Below are 23204 nucleotides of genomic sequence, written 5' to 3' on the forward strand. Positions count from 1 at the left end.
ATCACACCATCGTGGTTATCTGAGTCATGAAGATCTTTTTTGTATAGTTCTTCTGTGTATTCTTGCCACCTCTTCTTAATATCTTCTGCTTCTGTTAGGTCCATACTATTTCTGTCCTTTATTGTGTCCATCTTTGCATGAAATGTTCCCTTTGTATCTCTGATTTTCTTGAAGAGATCTCTAGTCTTTCCCATTCTATTGTTTTCCTCTATTTCTTTGAATTGATCACTGAGGAAGGCTTTCTTATCTCTCCTTGCTATTCTTTGGAACTCTGCATTCAAATGGGTATATCCTTCCTTTGCTCCTTTGCTTTTTGCTTCTCTTCTTTTCACAGCTATTTGTAAGACCTCCTCAGACAGCCATTTTGCTTTTTTGCGTTTCTTTTTCTTGGGGATGATCTTGATCCCTGTATCCTGTACAGTGTCATGAACCTCCATCCATAGTTCTTCAGGCATTCTGTCTATCAGATCTAATCCCTTGAATCTAATTCTCACTTCCACTGTATAATCATAAGGTTTTGATTTAGGTCATATCTGAATGGTCTAGTGGTTTTCCCTACTTTCTTCAACTTAAGTCTGAATTTTGCAATAAAGAGTTCATGATCTGAGCCACAGTCAGCTCCGGGTCTTGTTTTTGCTGACTATATGGAGCTTCTCCATCTTTGGCTGCAAACAATATAATCTATCTGAGTTCAGTATTGACCATCTGGTGATGTCCATGTGTAGAGTCTTCTCTTGTGTTGTTGGAGGAGGGTGTTTGCTATGATGAGGGCATTCCCTTGGCAAAACTTTATTAGCCTTTGCCCTGCTTCATTCTGTACTCCTAGGCCAAATTTGCCCTTTACTCCAGGTATTTCTTGACTTCCTACTTTTGCATTCTAGTCCCCTATAATGAAAAGGACATCTTTTCTGGGTGTTAGTTCTAGAAGGTCTTGTAGGTCTTCATAGAACCGTTAGACTTCAGCTTCTTCAGCATTACTGGTTTATTAACTTGGATAAATAGACTTGGATTACTGTGATATTGACTGGTTTGCCTTGGAAACGAAGAGATCATTCTGTCGTTTTTGAGACTGCATCCAAGTACTGCATTTCAGACTCTTTTGTTGGCTATGATGGCTACTCCATTTCTTCTAAGGGATTCCTGCCCTTATATCTACAGTAGTAAATATAATGGTCATCTGAGTTAAATTCACCCATTCCAGTCCTTTAGTTCGCTGATTCCTAGAATGTCGATGTTCACTCTTGCCATCTCCTGTTTGACCACCTCCAATTTGCCTTGATTCGTGGACCTAACATTCCAGGTTCCTAGGCAATGTTGCTCTTTACAGCATAGGACTTTGCTTCTATCACCAGTCACATCCACAGCTGGGTTTGCTTTGGCTCCATCTCTTCATTCTTTCTGGAGTTATTTCTCCACTGATCTCCAGTAGCATATTGGGCACCTACCGACCTGGGAAGTTCATCTTTCAGTGTCCTGTTTGCCTTTTCATACTGTTCATGGGGTTCTCAGGGCAAGGATACTGAAGTGGTTTGCCATTCCCTTCTCCAGTGGAGCACATTTTGTCAGAACTCTCCATCATGACCCATCTGTCTTGGGTGGTCCTACACAGCATGGCTCATAGTTTCATTGAGTTAGACAAGGCTGTGGTCCATGTGATCAGATTTGTTAGTTTTCTGTGATTGTGGTTTTCAGCCTGTCTACCCTATAATGGAGGATAAGAGGCTTGTGGAAGCTTCCTGATGGGAGAGACTGACTGATCAGGAAACTGAGTCTTGTTCTGATGGTCGTGGCCATGCTCAGTAAATCTTTTATCCAATTTTCTGTTGATGAGTGGAGCTGTGTTCTCTCCCTGCTATTTACCTCGGGCCAAGTGGGCCTTAGAAAGCATCACTATGAACAAAACTAGTGGAGGTGATGGAATTTCAGTTGAGCTATTTCAAATCCTGAAAGATGATGCTGTGAAAGTGCTGCACTCAATATGCCAGCAAATTTGGAAAACTCAGCAGTGGCCACAGAACTGGAAAAGGTCAGTTTTCATTCCAATCCCAAAGCAAGGCAATGCCAAAGAATGCTCAAACTACCACACAATTGCACTCATCTCACACGCTAGTAAAGTAATGTTAAAAATTCTTCAAGCCAGGCTTCAGCAATACGTGAACTGTGAACTTCCAGATGTTCAAACTGGTTTTAGAAAAGGCAGAGGAACCAGAGATCAAATTGCCAACATCTGCTGGATCATGGAAAAAGCAAGAGAGTTCCAGAAAAACATCTACTTCTGCTTTATTGACTATGCCAAACCTTTGACTGTGTGGGTCACAATAAACTGGAAAATTCTGAAAGAGATGGGAATACCAGACCACCTGATCTGCCTCTTGAGACACCTATATGCAGGTCAGGAAGCAACAGTTAGAACTGGACATGGAACAACAGACTGGTTCCAAATAGGAAAGGGAGTACGTCAAGGCTGTATGTTGTCACCCTGCTTATTTAACTTAAATGCAGAGTACATCAGGAGAAACGCTGGGCTGGAAGAAGCACAAGCTGGAATCAAGATTGCTGGGAGAGATAACAATAACCTCAGATATGCAGATGACACCACCCTTATGGCAGAAAGTGAAGATGAATTAAAAAGGCTCTTGATGAAAGTGAAAGAGGAGAGGGAAAAAGTTGTCTTAAAGCTCAACATTTAGAAAACGAAGATCATGGCATCCGGTCCCATCACTTCATGGCAAATAGATGGGGAAACAGTGGAAACAGTGTCAGACTTTATTTTGGGGGGCACCAAAATCATGGCAGTGATTGCAGCCATGAAATTAAAAGATGCTTACTCCTTGGAAGGAGGGTTATGACCAACCTAGATAGCATATTGAAAAGCAGAGACATTACTTTGCCAACAAAGGTCCTTCTAGTCAAGGCTATGGTTTTTCCAGTAGTCATGTATGGGTGTGAGAGTTGGACTGTGAAGAAAGCTGAGCACCGAAGAATTGATGCTTTTGAACTGTGGTGTTGGAGAAGACTCTTGAGAGTCCCTTGGACTGCAAAGAGATCCAACCAATCCATTCTAAAGGAGATCGGTCCTGGGTGTTCTTTGGAAGGAATGATGCTGAAGCTGAAACTCCAGTACTTTGGCCACCTCATGAGAAGGGTTGACTCATTGGAAAAGACTCTGATGCTGGGAGGGATTGGGGGCAGGAGGAGAAAGGGACAACAGACGATGAGATGGCTGGATCGCATCACCGATTCCATGGACGTGAGTTTGAGTGAACTCCGGGAGTTGGTGATGGACAGGGAGGCCTGGCGCGCTGCGATTCATGGGGTCGCAAAGTGTCGGACACGACGGAGCGACTGAACTGAACTGAAACTACCAATTGGGATTCCCTGATAGCTCAGTTGGTAAAGAATCCGCCTGCAATGCAGGAGACAACAGTCGATTCCTGGGTCAGGAAGATCCCCTGGAGAAGGGAAAGGCTACCCACTCCAGTATTCTGGCCTAGAGAATTCCATGGAAAGTCCATGGGGTCGCAAAGAGTTGGACACGACTGAGCCACTTTCACTTTCATACTAACAATTGGCCCCATAATAGTCACAGAGATTTTTGTGTTTAGTTCAACTATGCTTGAAGTGAAGTCGCTCAGTCGTGTCCGACTCCTTGCAACCCCGCGGACTGTAGCCTACCAGGCTTCTCCGTCCATGGGATTCTCCAGGCAAGAATACTGGAGTGGGTTACCATTTCCTTCTCCAGGGGATCATCCCGACCCAGGGATCGAACCCGGGTCTCCCGCACTGGAGGCAGACGCTTTAACCTCCGAGCCACCAATAGAAGCACCTGGCACTGGGTAAAATATTCAATAAATAATTCTTGCACAAATAAGAGCATTTCTGCTGGAATATTTTCCGCAGGACCACTCAACAGCCAACTCCAGGAACCAGAACCCCTTTCTCCTATTAAAGACAGAGAGCTGACCAGGCCGGGTCAATACCTTGGAACGGAGTCCACAGCTTGCAACAGCTCGGGAAGGTACCTAACACGTGCCACGCAAGGTTACGATTGGGCCCAGAATGAGGATGAACAGGCATTCGGCCCAACAGGAGGTTGGAATTTGCAATATGGGCGTGGCCCGAACTGCTTCAGGGACGGCGCTCTGGCCGTGCGGAAGACTCTTCTGTGCGTTGCTCCGTCCCGCTTCCGGCTGACCTTTTTTCCGCTTCCGGTCCGGTACTGGCGTCTTTGCTGAGGGTCACATTGAGCTTCCAGCGACTTCAGGGGCATCTTTAGGTGAGTGTTGAGGGCTTGGGACCCTGGAACCCCATCTTGGAGGACTGAGGATCCCTACTAGAAAATGAAATGAGGTTTCCAGCCGGCGGTGGCTGACCTCCCGGAGCCCTGGGGTCGTTTCAATCTGACGATTATTTGGTTCTTCTCGGATGTCTAGAACTTTCAAAGCGATTTATATTGATTCATTTAAGCTTCCCTCCAACTCGCTGAGATAGGGCCTGTGATTATCTCTTTTAGGAGGCAACTGAGGCTTAGATACTACGCAGTTTAGCTAGCGATCAGGATTTGAAATCATTAGGACTGCATTGCTCTTAATCACCAGGCCGCAGGCGTTTCTCTCCCCGGTCTCTGACCCCCGAGGCTTGGCTGGCCTGGCTTCCTGGTGACTCTCCACCCCCACCCCCTGCCCCTTGCACGTTCGAGGGGCTGCAGCGTCATCCCCAGTCCATCCTTACTCCCGAAATCAGGTGGAGATGGCTTTCAAAACAACTCTTCCGACCGAGTCTGTCCCCGCCTCTAGTGTTCTACATCCTCTGCTCCCGGAAAGACACTACTCCGGTGCCCCAAATCCTTACCACTACCTTGGGTCACTTGAATTTATTACTGGTCTGGTTAACTTTTATGTAATACCACGACTCCTCGAATAATCTGGAATAGAGGCGGTGTCAGATTTCCTAGTGAAAACCGTTTGTCACCTCATAAAAGATTATGGGACAGGTTTTTATCCCTAGGCCCGCAGAATGGATGGAACTCATGGGATGCTAGTACGTGAATGGAGGGAAATTTACGTCTGTATTTTTGCCAGTTTCTCATTGAACTCTCTTCCTTCGCTTGGGAATGGAGGCAGTAGCGGTAGTATTTGGCATCATCTGTGACTTTATCAGCAGTGAAAATGACAGGTCATCATATCATATATCCCATTATGTTTGCAGATTTCACAGCATAACCCTATTCAGGCGTGATTATTTTGAAATTGTGGTAGTTCATAAATCCTCAGCTACATGTAATTGGTTTTCTTTGTGATCCTGTGCCATTTTTAAATGCCCTGAAACATATTTGGAGAAAGGGTTCATTAGACTCCTGAGGACTTCATGGCACCAATAGAGATTAAGAACCTTTGCAGTGTAGGTTATGTTAGTGGTGGGAGTGCACCTCCACCCCATGTGTGCTGTATGACCTTGGGAAGTTGCTTAAACACCCTGTCTCTTGTCTGTGAAGCAGTGATAGTAATAGTTCCTGTCTTTTAGAGTAGCTTTAGCAGTAAAGCTTCCTTGCCTATAATAAGCACTCAGTGAATATCAACTGGTGTTATTTTGGCCTGGTTTTTTTTACCGAGCAGTTGTCTACCCCGACACATCCTGCTGTGACTTCCATAACTAATGTGTTCTTGCCCAGCCCTTCACCTCTATCTGTATGTTGAAAGGGAGGGGGTATTGGCTTGTTCACACCCAGCCCATTCTTCTCTGTCAGGTCTCCACTGGGCCTGGGTGGGCTGACAGCCCCGTGTCCAGGCCCCCAGGACCTCTGCCACAATCCACTCTGTTTCCCTCCAGGAGTGCTGACACTATGGCAGAAGACATCCAGACCAAAATCAAGAACTACCAGACTGCTCCTTTTGACAGCCGCTTCCCCAACCAGAACCAGACCAGGAACTGCTGGCAGAACTACCTGGGTGAGCAGGACTTGGGGAGGAGGCGGGCAATGTTGACCTTCCCCTGATCCCACACTTACCTCTTACCTCCTCATCGCCTCTTCTCTTTAATTCTGAACATCCTACTTCACGGGGCCCATGCCACCCATCACCTCCTGTATTCAAGATTTGACCTAGGGTCACAAACTTTGGATTCCATAGTCATTCCCCCCCCCCCAAGATGTGTATATGTCTATCTGTATGGAATGTAACATGCTTATAGGAAGTACGTAAACCATAATGTACAGCTAAATCAATAACTCTAAATTGAATCCTCCATGTGATTATAATCTGGATAGAAAATGGGATACTGCCAGTCCCCTGAGCTCCCCTGTCTGCTGCATGCCGTCTCTTGAAAGCAACACTCTGCTCTCCCCACCAGAGTTGTAACCCCACAGACCTAGGGCAGTCATATTTTGGTTTTATCACCACTTTCAGGTCTGCCTCTTTGTGAACTTTAGAAATACTGTGTGTTGTCTTATGCTTGGATTTCTTCATTCAATAGTTATGAAGATTCTTCCATGCTGTGGCATATATTTTTCTCATTTTTATTGTGTGCAGTTTTCCAACATTTCATTCATGAACACTGGTGTGGTTTCCAGTTTGGGGCTCATATGAATGATGCTGCTATGATTGATGTAATTTGATGTCTTTGTGAATGCTTTCTCTCTTAGGGAGTGTGCCCAGGAGTGTAATACTTGGAATAATCTTTGAATTAATTTCCTACTATTAAAAACCAGATTATCCCCCTCCTTTCTCCTCTCCTGGATGCCAGCATCTTAGCATCAAGACCATCTTGCCCTTCCCTTGTCCTGGTTCAGGACTTCCATAATCCCTACACACACCTCTCAGGTTGCCCTGTTATTCCTGACTCAGAAGTTCCAAGTTGAACAGTAGTTCTTTTTCTTTTTTTTCTTGGCTACTCCGGGTCTCCTTTGTGGTGCACAGGCTAGGCTTCGTTACCCTGTGGGATCTTAGTTCCTCCACCGGGGCATGAACCCAGGTCCCCTGTAATGAATGGAAGGTGGATTCCTAACACCAGGGAAGTCCCAGACAGTAGTACTTTATGGATTTCAAAATAAGCTTAGTGTGGTGTGTCTAGCCCTTTTCAGTACTACACTTGTAAGGATATACTTTCTTTGTGAAACTTGGGAGTGTGGGGGATTCGTGTAACTGGTTGTGAAGTAAAAAGTATTTCTGTGAGTTTTGATCAGAAATATGTTCCAGCTCTTGGTCTGGGCTGACCCTGATCCCTTTTCTTCACAGACTTTCACCGCTGTGAGAAGGCAATGACTGCTAAAGGGGGTGACGTCTCTGTGTGCGAATGGTACCGGCGTGTGTACAAGTCCCTCTGCCCCATATCCTGGGTAGGTGCCTCCTCCTGGGGCCCTTGGGATGCTGGGGTGGGATGGGGTTTTTGCCAAAGGGCGTATGGGGACTTGGTGCGAGCTTATCTGTGAGGGGCAGAGGGAGGACAAGGCTTCACACCGACCATGGATGCACCTTTGCTTCTTCCTAAAATTGCCTGCCTTTCCTCCTTTCACCAGGACTCTCAACCAGCCAGGCTCTCAGCTAAGGCAGCCAGATCTATCTCACCCAGGTGCTCGAGTACATGCCCTGTCCCTGTGGAGCTCATCTGCTTTTGGAGTCTTGTCCTTTCTTTACATGAACATTTCCAAGTGTGTATAAAAGTAGAATAATTGAGTCAGTTCAGTCTCTCAGTCGTGTCCACCTCTGCGACCCCGTGAATCGCAGCGCGCCAGGCCTCCCTGTCCATCACTAATTCCTGGAGTTCACTCAGACTCATGTGCATCAAGTTGGTGATGCCATCCAGCCATCTCATCCTCTGTCGTCCCCTTCTCCTGCCCCCAATCCCTCCCAGCATTAGGGTCTTTTCCAATGAGTCAGCTCTTCTCATGAGGTGGCCAAAGTATTGGAGTTTCAGCCTCAACATCAGTCCTTCCAACGAACACCCAGAACTGGTTTCCTTTAGGATGGACTGGTTGGATCTCCTTGCAGTCCAAGGGACTCTCAAGAGTCTTCTCCAACACCACAGTTCAAAAGCATCAATTCTAAGGTGCTCAGCTTTCTTCACAGTCCCAACTCTCACATCCATACATGACCACTGGAAAAACCATAGCCTTGACTAGACGGACTAGCAAAGTAATGTCTCTGCTTTTGAGTATGCTCTCTAGGTTGGTCATAACTTTCCTTCCAAGGAGTTAAGTGTCTTTTAATTTCATGGCTGCAGTCACCATCTGCAGTGATTTTGGAGCCCAAAAAATAAAAGTCTGACACTGTTTCCACTGTTTTCCCCATCTATTTCCCATGAAGTCATGGGACTGGATGCCATGATCTTCGTTTTCTGAATGTTGAGTGCTAAACCAACTTTTTCCCCTCTCCTCTTTCACTTTCATCAAGAGGCTTTTTAGTTCCTCTTCACTTTCTGCCATAAGGGTGGTGTCATCTGCATATCTGAGGTTATTGATATTTCTTCTGGCAATCTTGATTCTAGCTTGTACTTCTTCCAGCCCAGCATTTCTCATGAATAATTCAGTTCAGTTCAGTTCAGTCTCTCAGTTGTGTCCGACTCTTTGTGACTGTATGAATCACAGCACGCCAGGCCTCCCTGTCCATCACCAACTCCCGGAGTTCACTCAGACTCACGTCCATCGAGTCAGTGATGCCATCCAGCCATCTCACCCTCTGTCGTCCCTTTCTCCTCCTGCCCCCAATACCTCCCAGTCTTTTCCAGTGAGTCAACTCTTCGCATGAGGTGGCCAAAGTACTGGAGTTTCAGCTTCAGCATCATTCCCTCCAAAGAAATCCCAGGGCTGATCTCCTTCAGAATGGACTGGTTGGACCTCCTTGCAGTCCAAGGGACTCTCAAGAGTCTTCTCCATCACCACAGTTCAAAGCATCAATTCTTCGGTGCTCAGCTTTCTTCACAGTTCAACTCTCACATCCATACATGACCATAGGAAAAACCATAGCCTTGACTAGACGGACCTTTGTTGGCAAAGTAATGTCTCTGCTTTTCAATATGATATCTAGGTTGGTCATAACTTTTCTTCCAAGGAGTAAGCATCTTTTAATTTCATGGCTGCAGTCACCATCTGCAGTGATTTTGGAGCCCAAAAAAATAAAGTCTGACACTGCTTCCACTGTTTCCCAATCTATTTGCCATGAAGTGATGGGACCAGATGCCATGATCTTCGTAGTGACCCCAAGTATCCCCAGCACCCAAACTGAGTAGTCAGTTCAAGATCTTTCCACGTCCCCTCCTTCTGTCCCCACCCCCACCCCTTGTTTTCTTCGGCTGCACTGGGTCTGTGTTGTAGCACACGGGCTGTTTGTTGTGACATGTGAGGGGGCTTCTCTAGTTACAGGGCACAGGGTTAGTTGTCCAACCAAGCATCAAACCTGAGTCGCCTGCACTGGAAGGCAGATTCTCAACCATGGGACCACTAGGGAAGTCCCATCTGTCCTTTCTGTTTCTTTCCTTGGCTGGAGTATTCTGAAGCAGATCCCAGATAAGTCATTTCACCCCTGCCTACTTCAGTGTGCATCTCTAAAACTAGGGATGCAGTGAGGCAGTCTTCTAGGCCTGATCCAGCCAGACCTGTCGTTACTATCTGATACTCTGCCTTACCCTCTTTTTTTAAGTAAAATATTACTTCAAGTCGAAGACCCCATTGACTACAGGAAACACTTAGAGATGTTTAAATCTTTTTTTTTTTTATGCTGGAAATGAATGTGACAAGCATGCTAATTTCAGAGATGTTAAAATGAAAAAATGTGTCTTAAAGTCAGAATGTGATATTACAAAAACGGAACAGTGCTCATTTTTAAAAACAAATATGAGCAATACAGTAAAATAAAAATTAGATCCACTTGCGTTCCTCAGTCCCTCGCTCCCCTTAGGTAACAATTATTAGCAGATTCCTTTTTCTCTATACATTAATCATTCATAAGCCTACGAAACTTCTGTGTAAAGATGGGTCATACTGTATAGGCTGTCCTATGTCTTACTTTGACTTATCAACATGTTTTGAGCCTTTTTTTTTTTTTACGACATTGCATATAGATCCACCTCATTTTTGTTTGTTTCTTTCCTTTTTTAAAGTTTTTTGGCCATGCTGCGTGGCATGTGGAATCTTAGTTTCCCAACCAGGAATTGAACCCTCACCCTCTGTAGTAGAAGCACAGAGTCTTAACCACTTGACTGCCAAGGAAGTTCTTAATATACAGATGCTTTTATTCAACTGGTCCCCTTTGATTATGTTCCCATTTTTCAGTATTTTAAACATCCTTGATGTGCATCTTTGGGGCCTGTTTGTTGAGAACAGACTGCCTTAATGCACTCTTCCTCAGCTTGTTTGGTACCTCACACCTCTTCAGCCATACTCTCAAGTGCCTTTGCATACCCACTGCCCTCTCAGGATTTCTCCTTGTCCCTACATGATCTTGGGTACCATCCACCCTCCAGCCTCTGCGCCTGCATTGGATGGGTGCGCACTGGCCCAGGTGCTAGGAAGTGTGCTTCTGGACCCAGTGCTGCCCCGTACCCCAGTCCTTGGCACCAGGGCCTCCCCTTACCTGGGCATCATCAGATTATGTGGTCCCTCCCCTCAAGCACTCCCTGTATCTGCCTTCTTAGCCCTTCTTATGGCTAGGTATGAACACATTTTTTTTTAACACACCCTTTATACCCAGCAGCCCTGACTTCTTTGTTCCAGAAATTGGTGACACAAAAATAACTGTTTTGTTAATGCTGTTTGTTTTTGTTTTTTGTAAGAATGAAAACCACTTCATAAAAACTTAAGAAATAGAGAAAGGGGAAAAAATTGTTCCTCATCCTCCTGATCTGGCTGATCATAATGTAACATCTTCCAAGTGTTTCCTGTGCGTTTTTAAAAATTAATCTCTGACCCCAAAATGTGTATTTGGAGAAGAATGGGGATGAGAGTCCAGCACTTTTCCTGTATGAGCATTTAAAACACTTTTGCTAATCAACTTTTCTCTTTTTTCTTTTTTGCCACATCTTGAGGCTTTGAGGATCTTAGTTCCCCCATTGGGGATTGAACCCCGGCCCCCACAGCAGTGAAAGCCCTGAATCCTAACCACTAGGCCACCAGGGAGCTAACTGCCTTTTATTTTCCAGTGTTAAAACATCTGTAGTTTCTCCATGAAAAATTCAGTGGCTTTTTGGAAAGTTTCAAAACAAGTTTTTATGATGTAGAAAGTAGAAGTCTCCTAAGTCATCCCCTTTCTGAATCCAAAGTTAACTTCCCTTCGAAATTTGGTGTAAATCTTCCACTTCCTTTTCTGTGTGCTAATGTTTGTATAGGTGTGGGTGTGTGTTTATATGCTTTTAAAATACAGTTATGGATCATACTTTAGATATTGTCTTATCCTTGGCTTTTTTACTTTGTTTTATTTTCGTGTCAGTACAACCTGCTCAATTACTGGGTAGCCATTGTCTTTCATAGTTAAAAAATTGTTCCTTCCCCTTTAACTGGAGTCAGTCTTTTTTCACTGTTTTAAATGATACTGTGGTATACAGTTCCACTACCGGAAATAGTTTGCATCTCCTTTCCATGAAGTGAGATTATTGAGCAAAGACTGATTTGCCAAAGGATCAGATCAGCCTGGTCCTTCAATATAAAAGAAAGTGGTCAGTGGTAGATAGTGCTCAGTGTTGGTGGTTCTGTAGACTGGCCCAGTCGCTTTTAAGGTCCATCCTGAGGCAGGATCATTCAAAATTTAAAAAATCATACTGCAGATATGGCCTTTTCATCTCTACACATCCTGTAAAAATGTGTATGAAGACATCCACTGCAGAACATTCGGAAACACGTTAAATAGATGGATATTCATCTTGATCTTTATGACAATATAGAAGGAGCTCTAAGACTCATGAAAAAAGCAAGTTGCAGGACAGTTTAAGTACAGAGTATTTGTGATGTATGGTGTATATGTGTGTAAATAAAACAGGCACTTACTGAAGGCACTTAGGTGTTGTAAGTATTTTATGTCATAAAAGGGCTGCTGCTGCTGAGTCGCTTCAGTCGTGTCCGACTCTGTGCGACCCCATAGACGGCAGCCCACCAGGCTCCCCGTCCCTGGGATTCTCCAGGCAAGAACACTGAAGTGTGTTGCCATTTCCTTCTCCAGTGCATGGAAGTGAAAAACAAAAGTGAAGTCGCTCAGTCGTGCCCGACTCTTAGCGACCCCATGGACTGCAGCCTACCAGGCTCCTCCATCCATGGGATTTTCCAGGCAGGAGTGCTGGAGTGGGGTGCCATTGCCTTCTCCCCGTAAAAGGGCAAACATGCTAAAAACAGAGAGGTCCTTTTATCAGGATCGTCATTTTACAGAATTGGAAGCTGGAGCCCTGAAAGGTTGAGTGATTTGCCTGAGGAGATCACAGCTGGGAAGTGATGGAGTGGGGGTTCCGACTGTCTTCCTTGTCCATGCGCTTATCCAGTGCCTCTACTGTATCGCATGTGAGTGTGCACGTGTGTATAAAAATGAGCTCCTGATTGCCTGTAGGAGGGTCCACACATTGCAGAGCATTAGTTCTCGGTAGTGTTAAGTTTGCTGTGGGCCTTTCTGTTGGTCTCAGGTGTGCACACATACATGAGCAGTAGTGGGATCACGCTGTATATCCAGCTTGGACCTTTTGCACTTGATAGTGTATCTTGGAGATGCATTCCTGCTGAAGTATAGATAGCCCACCCCGTGCCCCCACCCCAGCCCCGCTCCCCCACAGCTGCCCAGTATTCCTTCTTTCCTCTGTTCTGTCAAACATCATTGAGTGTTGACTTTGGGTGTCTGAAACAGGGCACAGTCACACTCCTGAAGCTCTGCACACACGTCTCCCCATGGACAGCTCTGCTATGAGTCTGCCTGATACTTCTCTCCACCCACCTTCCACCTCCTCTCCCCTCAGTGCGTCAGCTCATTCAGGGCATTGATTTTTGTCCTTCTGAGTCACTATTGGTCCCCTGGCTCCTGGAACAGCTGCCAGTGTTGGCACATAGCAGGTACTAGGGTTGTTGTTGGGTGTTGTTGCAGGTACTAGATTACTTGTTGACTGAACAGATGGGCAGACTAAGGAAGGTGAAGAAGTCCACCCATCTGCTTTCCCTGTGGAGGAAGGGAATAACACTGGCTGTGTATCTACAGGTGTCGACTTGGGACGACCGCCGGGCAGAAGGCACGTTTCCTGGGAAGATCTGAACCGGCTCCATCCCGCCTCCTCTGTCCTCCGTCCTTCTCCCCAGGTGGTGAAGGGGGACCTGGGTACATGGTGATCCCCACCCTGGGATCCTGAATCATGGTTTAACTAATAATAAATACTCGTTTGAAATGTGTAAGGCTGTGTATGTGTAAAAGAGCTGGACAATGGGGCCAGAAACTGGGGCGGAATTAGTACCATGATCAGTAAAGGGGACTGAATTCAGGGTGGGGTTTTTTGTTTTTTATTTCAGTTTTTCTTTGAATAAACTTTGACCACCTCTTCTTTACCAGACAATAGAGTGAATGATTATACAAAATAACTTCAAGTTCCTGTATGAGCTAAAATCTATGCAAATGTCCTGCTTCGTCATCTGTACAATTTTTTAAAACTTACATTTTGAATCACATGAAAATAGTATAATCACCTAGCTTCAACAGTGATCAACAAATGACCAATTGTTTCATCTCAGCGGCTCTTCTTTACTAGGTAATTTTATTTAGTTATTCCCACCCCACCCAGGTTGAAGGATCTTAGTTCCCCAACCAGGGATTGAACCTAGACCCTTGGCAATACAAGTGCCAAGTCTTAACCATTGGACCACCAGGGAATTCCCTATCTAGATAATTTTGAGGCAAATACTGGAGATCATATTTTATCTAGAAATAAGTAAGGTACAGATTTATTTTAAACAATCATAATTACATCTAAAAACTAAGAAGTTCTTAATATTGTCTGATAAGCAGTCTAGTGTGCATTGTGTAATTTCTCCCAGTTTTCTAGGCCTCCTGTATTGTATTGATCATAGTGATGATTGGAAGTCATTTAAGTAGACCAAGTTAAGAAATGTCCCTTCTTGACATCCCCAAAGGAATTGTCACACAACAGTAGGAGAAGGCAATGGCACCCCACTCCAGTACTCTTGCCTGGAAAATCCCATGGACAGAGGAGCTTGGTAGGCTGCAGTCCATGGGGTCACTAAGAGTCACACACGACTAAGCAACTTCAGTTTAACTTTCCACTTTCATGCATTGGAGAAGGAAATGGCAACCCACTCCAGTGTTGTTGCTTGGAGAATCCCAGGGACAGGGGAGCCTGGTGGGCTGCCGTCTGTGCAGTGAAGTGACTTAGCAGTACAAAATATCATCCACTGCAAACTTGTCAATAGGGGATTCCTCACAGCGTGACAGCTAGCGTACCATGTTGTGGTCAGATTGGTGCTGTTTCAGTCAGTTCAGTCGCTCAGTTGTGTCCAGCTCTTTGCGACCCCGTAGACTGCAGCACGCCAGGCTTCCCTGTCCATCACAAACTTCTGGAGCTTGCTCAAACTCATGTCCATCAAATTGTTGATGCCATCCAACCATCTCATCCTCTGTTGTCCCCTTCTCCTGTCTTCAGTCTTTCCAAGCATCAGGGTCTTCTCCAATGAATCAGTTCTTCACATCAGGTGGCTAAAGTATTGGAGTTTCAGCTTCAGCATCAGTCCTTCCAATTCAGGATTTCTAGATCAGGACTGATTTCCTTTAGGATGGATTGGTTGGATCTCTGCAGTCCAAGGACTCAAGAGTCCTCCAATACCACAGTTCAAAAGCATCAAATCTTCGGCACTCACTTTTCTTTATAGTCCCAACTTAACATCCATACATGCTGCTGCTGCTGCTAAGTCACTTCAGTTGTGTCCAACTCTGTGCAACCCCATAGACGGCAGCCCACCAGGCTCCCTCGTCCCTGGGATTCTCCAGGCAAGAATACTGGAGTGGTTGCCATTTCCTTCTCCAATGCGTGAAAGTGAAGTCGTTCAGTCGTGTCCAACTCTTCGCGACCCCGTGGACTGCAGCCCACCAGGCTCCCCCGTCCCTGGGATTCTTTAGGCAGGAACACTGGAGTGGGTTGCCACTTCCTTCTCCAATGCATGAAAGCAAAAAGTGAAAGTGAAGTTGCTAAGTCGTGTCCGACTCTTCGCGACCCCATGGACTGCAGCCTACCAGGCTCCTCCATCCATAAATGACTACTGGAAAAACCATAGCTTTGACTAGATGGACCTTTGTCAGCAAAGTAATGTCTCTGCTTTTTAATATGCTGTCTAGGTTGGTCATAGCTTTTCTTCCAGAGAGCGAAGTCTTAATTTCATGGCTGCAGTCACCATCTGCAGTGCTTTTGGAGCCCAAGAAAATAAAGTTTGTCTCTGTTTCCATTGTTTTCCCCATCTGTTTGCCATGAAGTGATGGGACCAACTGCCATGATCTTAGTTTTTTGAATGTTGAGTTTTAAGCCAGCTTTTTCACTCTCCTCTTTCATTAAGAGGCTCTTTAGTTCTTCACTTTCTGCCATAAGGGTGGTGTCATCTGCATATCTAAGGTTATTGATATTTCTCCCTGCAGTCTTGATTCCAGCTTATGCTTCATCCAGCCCAGCATTTTGCTTGATGTACTCTGAATATAAGTTAAATAAGCAGGGTGACAATAAATGGTTGTTTTACAAACGTGTGTTCTAAAGAGCAGAGAGGTGATTCTCATAACTGAGCAACAATGACCCTGTGAGAGTGCTCCTGAAGCGGCCACCCATGAGGAGGGGGGGCTGTAAACCAATGGGCCTAGTGCACACGGAGAAACTAGAAGCTTCTGGCATGTGTTGGGAGTAGGAAAGAATGTAAACATGGTGAAATTTCAAATGAATACAGTCCAGTGAAAAACCAAGATGTAGGACTTCCCTTGACCCCACTCGCCCAGTTCTGCCCAGAGGCTGCCACCATGAGCAGTTTCAGAGATTGCCCAGAGAAGCATCTAGAAACATAAATACTGATTCTGTCTACAGTTGATTTGATAAGGATTGACACAGCTCTCCATTTCCTCTTTGATCTCCCACTGCTCATGTGCTCGAGCAGTTCCTACCGCACTGCTCTTCATTGTGACAGGAACTGTGAGGTAATGAGGTCAACGCACTAGGCTGGTTCCAACCTCAAGGTCTGTGCACCTGCCCCTTGCTCTGTCTGCAGTGCTTTCCCATGGCCTGGCCACTCGGCTTGCTCCCTCCTGCATTCAGCTCTTCCCCAAGTACCATAAAGTGAGCTCTTCCCTGACCACTCGACCTACCAAGTCACCTCCACACCCACGGAATTCCCTGGCAGTCCAGTGGTTAGGACTCCACACTAACTGCCAAGAGAATTGGGATCCTGCAAGAAGGGCCAAAAAAACACACACTTTGCAGCCCTCACCCCTTTCGTTTCTTAAGCACTTACCACTAATATTCCCTACATTTTATCCCTTGCTAATCATCTCCCCATCACTAAAACATGATTTCCACAAGGGCAAGGAATATGTATATTCCCTCTTCACCTTATTGCCCTGTTAGTGGGGGCCACTATTTGTCTCCTCTGGAAAGATCTGGCAGGTGACCTGTGGGATGATACTATGCAGAACAGTTCCACCACGACAGCCTTGCACAGTACAGTGTTGTTAACTTGTAAGCACAGTGTTGAACAGCAGACCTTTAGAATTTATTCATCTTGTATAACTGAAACTTTGTATCTGCTGATTAGTAATTCCCCCATTTTCCTCATCACTCCCCAGCCCTTGGCAACCACCATTCTACTCTCTGCTTTAATGAGTCTGACTATTTTCCTCTTTTAAAAAAAAAATATTTTTATTTATTTGGCGGTGCCAAGTCTTAGTCATAGCATGTGGGATCTACTTCCCTGACCAGGGATCGAACCCAGGCCCCCTGCATTGGGAGCATGGAGTCTTAGCTGTTAGACCACCAGGGCAGTCCCTTCATTACCTGTGATAAATGGAATTATGCACTATTTGTTGTTCTGTGACTGGTATTTCATGTAGCACCAGTTCCTCTAAGTTCATCCATGTTGTGTATTGTGGGATTTCCTGCCTTTCTAAGGCTGAAGGATATTCCTCTGTATATATAGATCATGCTCCCTCTGTCAGGAATGTCCTTTTCTTCCTCTTACCTGCCAGCCCCAGTCTCCTCCTCCAATGTCCCTTCCTCCAGGAAGCCTTCCTCAACACCCTCAGCTGGGTTGGACACTTCCTTTGGGTTCACACATTCCCTTTTGTTTTCCCCCTGACCTCTTGGCCTGAGCTTCCTCCCTTGGTCACTCCGGCATCCCCTTGACCATGCTGAGCTGTCACTCCCTGGTGACTGTCAGTCCACACAACTCCCTCTCCCACCCCGCTGCCAGCCCCTTCTTCCATGAGCTTGTGAGGGCAGGGACAGAGCCATCTTGATTACTGCTGTGTTCCCAGCCTTGCCTCCCACAGAACTGGGAGAAAATTCAGTATGTGCATCAGATCCTTAATGCTTAGTTCAGGCCTGATCACATACTTGGTGCTCAATAAATCTGAGAAAGAAAAAAGGTCTTCCCTTAGTCCAGTGGCTAAGACTCCGAGCTCCCAATGTAAGGGGCCTGGGTTCAATCCCTGGTCAAGGGACTAGATCCCACATGCTGCAATGAAGAGTTTGCATGCTGCAACTAAAGATCCCACATGCTGCAACTAAGACCTTGCACAGTCAAACAAATACATACTTTTAAAAAAAGAAAAAGGCCTTTTGACCACCCTGCCCTCCTGCTTTCCTTGCTTCACCACCTCCCAGCATGTCCTAGTCTTCCCTGACTCCTCTCTCTACCCCTGCTTCCCTTCCTCTCTCCCCATCAAGCTACCCTTCACACTGGCCCCATTCAGCTCTGAAGCTTCACTTTCTTGGGCGTAATGCCCACCTTTCACACCCCTACCTGTGAATTTCAGGTCTTCCCTTGCTCAGCTGCCCCAAAGGAGCACCTGAGATTTCAGCCTCTCTTTATCACCTTGGCACCCAAACTTCAGGTCTCAGAATGTTGCTACGTCTGTGTACCTCTGTTCTGCCATCGATGGCATTTTCCTACATCCTCTTCGATAAGTTCATTTGGAAAGGAAATTTTAACCTATGACATATTCTTGCAAAAGAATGGATGAAGTAGAGCCACATAGTTCAGTTCAGTCGCTCAGTCGTGTCCGACTCTTTGCGACCCCATGAATCGCAGCACGCCAGGCCTCCCTGTCCATCACCGACATATTAGGTGATGTATAAATCTCAAAAGCGTAATGCTGAGGTGCAAAAAAAATCAATTGCCTGTAGCACAAGACACAATTTATGTAAAGTTTGCCCCCAAATCTAAAACTGTTCTATATACAGACATAGAGAACAAATGCCAGACACCAAAGGGGGGAAGGGGATTGGGATGAATTGGCAGATTGGGATTGATTTATATACACTTACATACACTACTTGGAGAAGGAAATGGCAACCCATTCCAGTACTGTCTGGAAAATACCATGCATGAAGGAGCCTGATAGGCAATATAGTCCATGGGGTCACAAAGAGTTGGACACGACTGAGCAACTTCACTCACTCATATACACTACTGTGTATAAAAGAACTGATGAGAAACCACGGTATAGCTCAGAGAACTCTACTCAGAAATCTGTGGTTACCTAAATGGGAAGGAAATCCAAAAGGGAGGGGATATATGTATACATATACCGGATTCACTTTGCTCCGCAGCAGAAATTAACACATTGTTAAGTAACTATACTCCAGCAAAAATAAAGCTATTCTATCGTTGATGAATACATGCACATATTTTAAAAATATGAAAGCATGCATAGGAGTAGAAACCCCAAACACTAACAAACATTTGAAAAGATGCTCAAAATCCTCAGTCATAAAATGGAGTGAGAATGGAGATAACAGCATGTATCACTTTATACCAAATTACTCTTGTCCAAAACTAGAAAGGTGAGTAATGGCAAGCGTGGATGGTGAGGGAAGGATACAAGAGCCCTCATGAACTCTTGGTTGGAGTGTTAGAGGGGACAGCCATTGTGGAAAGCAAACTGCCACATACATACCCAGGACCCAGAAATTCTGCTCCCTAAGAAAGAGATACAAGCATCTATCTGTCTACAGGGCCACACACGAGAGTGCTCATTGCGGCATTATTTACAGTGGGAATGGTGGAGGCAGCAGAGTTGGAAGGAGCCTGACTGTCCTCTCTGGGGAGGAGACAGTAAACTGTGAGGGATGCACCAGAGGTGTCCCAAGCAACCATCAGAAGCCACGGACTCAATGAGCCCAGAGTAACAACGATGGCCCTTAATAAAACTAGTGCTCAGCAAGGAACATAAGTCTAGGAGAAGCTATTAACACGATCATGGGGAGATAAATTAGAACAGACATGTGCTAGACGCAATGGTACTCATTTTACAAGAATCCACTCAACAACAACAAAAAATACTGTATGAACATATTAGAATGTTTGTCAGTAGCTGGTGGGGCACCAAAAGAGACTGGGGTATGGAGACTGAGGGAATACATAAAATGTTTTTGAATTTTTGTTGTTGGTCAGTTACATGTGTGATCCGTTCATGTAGCCTGTTCTTGTTTCAGCTGAAGTGGCAGTGGTGGTTTAGTCAGTAAGTCATGCCCAACTCTTTGTGAACCCATGGGCTGTAGCCCACCAGGCTCCTCTGTCCATGGGATTCTCCAGGCAAGAATACTGGAGTGGGTTGACCTTTCCTCCTCCAAGGGGTCTTCCTGACCCAGGGAGGGAACCCCCATCTCCTGCAGAGCAGGCGGATTCTTTACCATCTGAGCCACTGGTGAAAGCCAGAATACATTAAATTTAAATCAAGAGATTTAAATATTGTGGGGGATAATGAACTATAAACTGAGGGTGTGCGATTAACGCAATCCATGACACCTGTGATCTAAAAAGGAAGACAAGGGAAGGGATGTAGAGGAGGAGGAGTCCCAAATTTAGTAGTGAAGTTGTCTCTGGGCAGGAGGTGACTTCAAATGCCATCTGTGATGTGTGCACCTTAGAAAACCATCTGCAGTGAATACAGGAAAATAGACTTGACAAAGCTGGGAGGTGAGGATGTTGGTGTCAGTTACGTGATCTCTCCATTTCCTTCTACACTGAAATATTTTGTAAGAAATTTGAGAAAACTTTCCTTTCACCACTGACCACGGAAAACAAAACACATCAGAAAGGCTGGTGAGAAGTGGCTCCTTTTCATATAACTTTTATGTCATTTCATGCCATTTCATTTTCTGTTCATGGACCACCTAAAATTATCTTGTGTGCCTTCTTTGGAAAACACCACTTTTAACATGTCAAATATGTTTCTTTTGAAAGAATCTACCGTCTTTTATTTATTTATTTGTGTCTGTGTTGAGTCTTCAATGCTATGAGTGGGCTTTCTCTAGTTGCGGCGAGTAGGGGCTACTCTTCACTATGGTGCAGGGGCTTCTCATTGTGGTGGCTCCTCTTGCTGCAGAGCTCAGGATCTAGGCACACAGGCTTCAGTAGTTGTGTCTTGCGGGCTCTAGAGCACAGGCTCTAATAGGCTCTAGATCACTAGCTTAGTTGCCTAAAGGCATGTGGAATCTTCCCAGAACAGGGATCAAACCTGTGTCCCCTGCATTGGCAGGCAGATTCTTAACCACTGGACCACTAGGGAATTCTTGATCTACCCTCTTTTGAAGGCATTGGAATAAAAAAAAAAATTAAAAAAAAAACCAGAAAAGTGCACTTATCGTGAGGGTACTGCTTGATGAATTTTCAGTCTGAACACACTTGCGTAACTGGTGTCCAGATTCAGAAAGAGAAGTCCCTTTCCTGTCCCCTACAGTCACATCCCAAGTGTAACCACTCCCTGACTTTTATCACTCTATTGCTTTTGCCTGTTCTAGAAGTTCCTATCTAGAATCATATAGTGGTAGTCTTTCAAGTGTGGCTTTTTTCATTTAGAGTAATGTTTTTGAGATGTATCCCTGTGGTGACATGTATCCAAAATTCATTCCCTCTTGCTGTTGAATAGTATCTGGTGTATGCATGTACCATCATGGACTTATCCAACCTCCTGTTAAGAGGCATTTGGGTGGTTTCCAATGTGGAATACATTCACAGCATCCAGTAGATGGAAGTGGGGGAATTCCCACGGACAAATGGCTGGATCACGTGTAGGTGTATGTCATCTTAAGAAGATCTTGGCATTGTGGTTTTTATCATCAGCACTCTGAACATCTGAGTAATTAGCACTTCAAATCTTCTTGCTTTGAAGACTAGCTTATATAATAATAAGAAAGAATAGTGAAAATTCAACCTTGACATCAAAATACACTGGGTTCTTGTTTCAGCTGAAAATAGATCCCTTTTATGACAGGTAACATATTAATGCCCCCACTGACAACAACTTTTTGCTTTTATTAGACTTTTTATATAACATCCAATTACTTATAGTTATGAACTATTTGAAAATAAAATATTTCATATTATCAGCATGGCCTTATTATTTTGCAAGTTATTTTAGCTAAAACTTATAAATTGTATTTGACAGGTGTTGGAGAAGACTCTTGAGAATCCCTTGGACTGCAAGGAGATCCAACCAGTCCATTCTAAAGGAGATCAGCTCTGAGTGTTCTTTGGAAGGAATGATGCTAAAGCTGAAGCTCCAGTACTTTGGCCACCTCATGCGAAGAGTTGACTCATTGGAAAAGACTCTGATGCTGGGAGGGATTGGGGGCAGGAGGAGAAAGGGACGACAGAGAATGAGATGGCTGGATGGCATCACCGACTCGCTGGACGTGAGTCTGAGTGAACTCTGGGAGTTGGTGATGGACAGGAAGGCCTGGCGTGCTGCGATTCATGGGGTCGCAAAGAGTCGGACACGACTGAGCGACTGAACTGAACTGAACTGATACATTATTATTTTAACGTTCTCCTTAGTCCTTAATATAGATGTAAGTCATCAGAGAAAAACTATTTTAAATGTGGAGTGGATTGACTAAAACTCACATTATCCATTTTAGCTGGAAAACATCTCTTGAGTCGTATTACTAAGCTAGTATCTTTTTTTTTTTTCCGCCCGCCACGCTTGTGAGATCTTAGTTCCACGTGCACGCGCGCTAAGTCTCTTCACTCCTTTCTGACTTTGCGACCCCATGGGCTGTAGGCCGCCAGGTTCCTCTGTCCGTGGCATGCATTTTCCAGGCAAGAATACTGGAATAGGTTGCCATGACTTCCTGCGGAGGGTTTTCCTGACGCAGGAATCGAACCAGCGGTTCTTACATCTCCTGCATTGGCAGGCGGATTCTTTACCACTAGCGCCACCCCGAGATGCAAGCTGAACCCCCTGCATTGAAGGCCGTGGATTCTTTACCACCAGGACAGTTCCACCAAGCCAATATCTTGATGATGGGATTTTAAGTCGCGTTTGTTTGCCCATTTCTCACACACCGGGGAAGCCAAAACCCAGAAAGAAAATCCAGCAAACACTCCAGCTCTCGGGATTGAGAAGTTCTGAAGACGGAGTCCAGGCCACCACTTTCGCCTGCGGAATGGGCCTGTGTGCCACTGGGGGGCGCCATTGGGCGCCAGAGACCGCGGGCCTCTCTGGAACGCGGCTGGTGAGGCGCCTTCGCCCGCTGCACACTGGCGGGAAGACTTCTTTTGCAGACATCCCAGCCCTCAGTTCCCACCGCCTCCCAGGAAAGCGATATGATGGTACCCATTCTGCAGATGAGCAAATGCACACGCCAGGTCGCGCGGCATGGAGTAGACGGAACTGGGATCAGAACCTAGGTCTTTCATTCCGCAGACTGAAGACATTTCCAACCATGGCTCCTCCTCGCTGTGACCTTGCTTTGTCAGCGCGAGTGTGTGGTGATGGGGCGCGGGGCCGGGGGAGGGGGGGATCCAACGAAGTCCATTCAGTATGCCTTCCCTTTTTCTTGCACACTCCTCTCCCCGCCTGCTCGTTGAACACTCATCTCAAAATCCCGTCACACACACACATCTTCCAAACTCTCCCTCGGCCCCAGAGGGGAGCATCCCTCCCACTTGCCCCATCTCCTCCCTCCTCCCGGCCTCGTCCAGCAGCCCTAGCGGGCCGGGGTCACTGCCCTGGAGAGGTGGAGCCCCCAGCCGCGGAGGCAGTTCT

At 45.6% G+C, this 23204-nt stretch overlaps 1 protein-coding gene and 1 non-coding gene across 2 annotated transcripts; one reads left to right on the forward strand and one right to left on the reverse strand.

Annotated features, from left to right (window-relative positions):
* Positions 1–4113: 4113 nt before the first annotated feature.
* On the forward strand, positions 4114–13348 carry COX6B1 (cytochrome c oxidase subunit 6B1). The gene is made up of 4 exons (XM_069550686.1): positions 4114–4276; positions 5830–5948; positions 7233–7333; positions 13158–13348. Exons 2-4 carry the CDS (start codon positions 5843–5845, stop codon positions 13209–13211), a joined length of 261 nt encoding a protein of 86 aa, XP_069406787.1. The 5' UTR covers positions 4114–4276; positions 5830–5842; the 3' UTR covers positions 13212–13348.
* A 398-nt stretch (positions 13349–13746) lies between these two features.
* On the reverse strand, positions 13747–13819 carry TRNAT-UGU (transfer RNA threonine (anticodon UGU)). Its single transcript has one exon. It is a non-coding gene; the product is annotated as a tRNA-Thr (tRNA).
* Positions 13820–23204: the final 9385 nt, after the last annotated feature.

This window comes from Ovis canadensis, chromosome 14 (genome assembly GCF_042477335.2).
Source record: "Ovis canadensis isolate MfBH-ARS-UI-01 breed Bighorn chromosome 14, ARS-UI_OviCan_v2, whole genome shotgun sequence".
Lineage (NCBI taxonomy): Eukaryota > Metazoa > Chordata > Mammalia > Artiodactyla > Bovidae > Ovis > Ovis canadensis.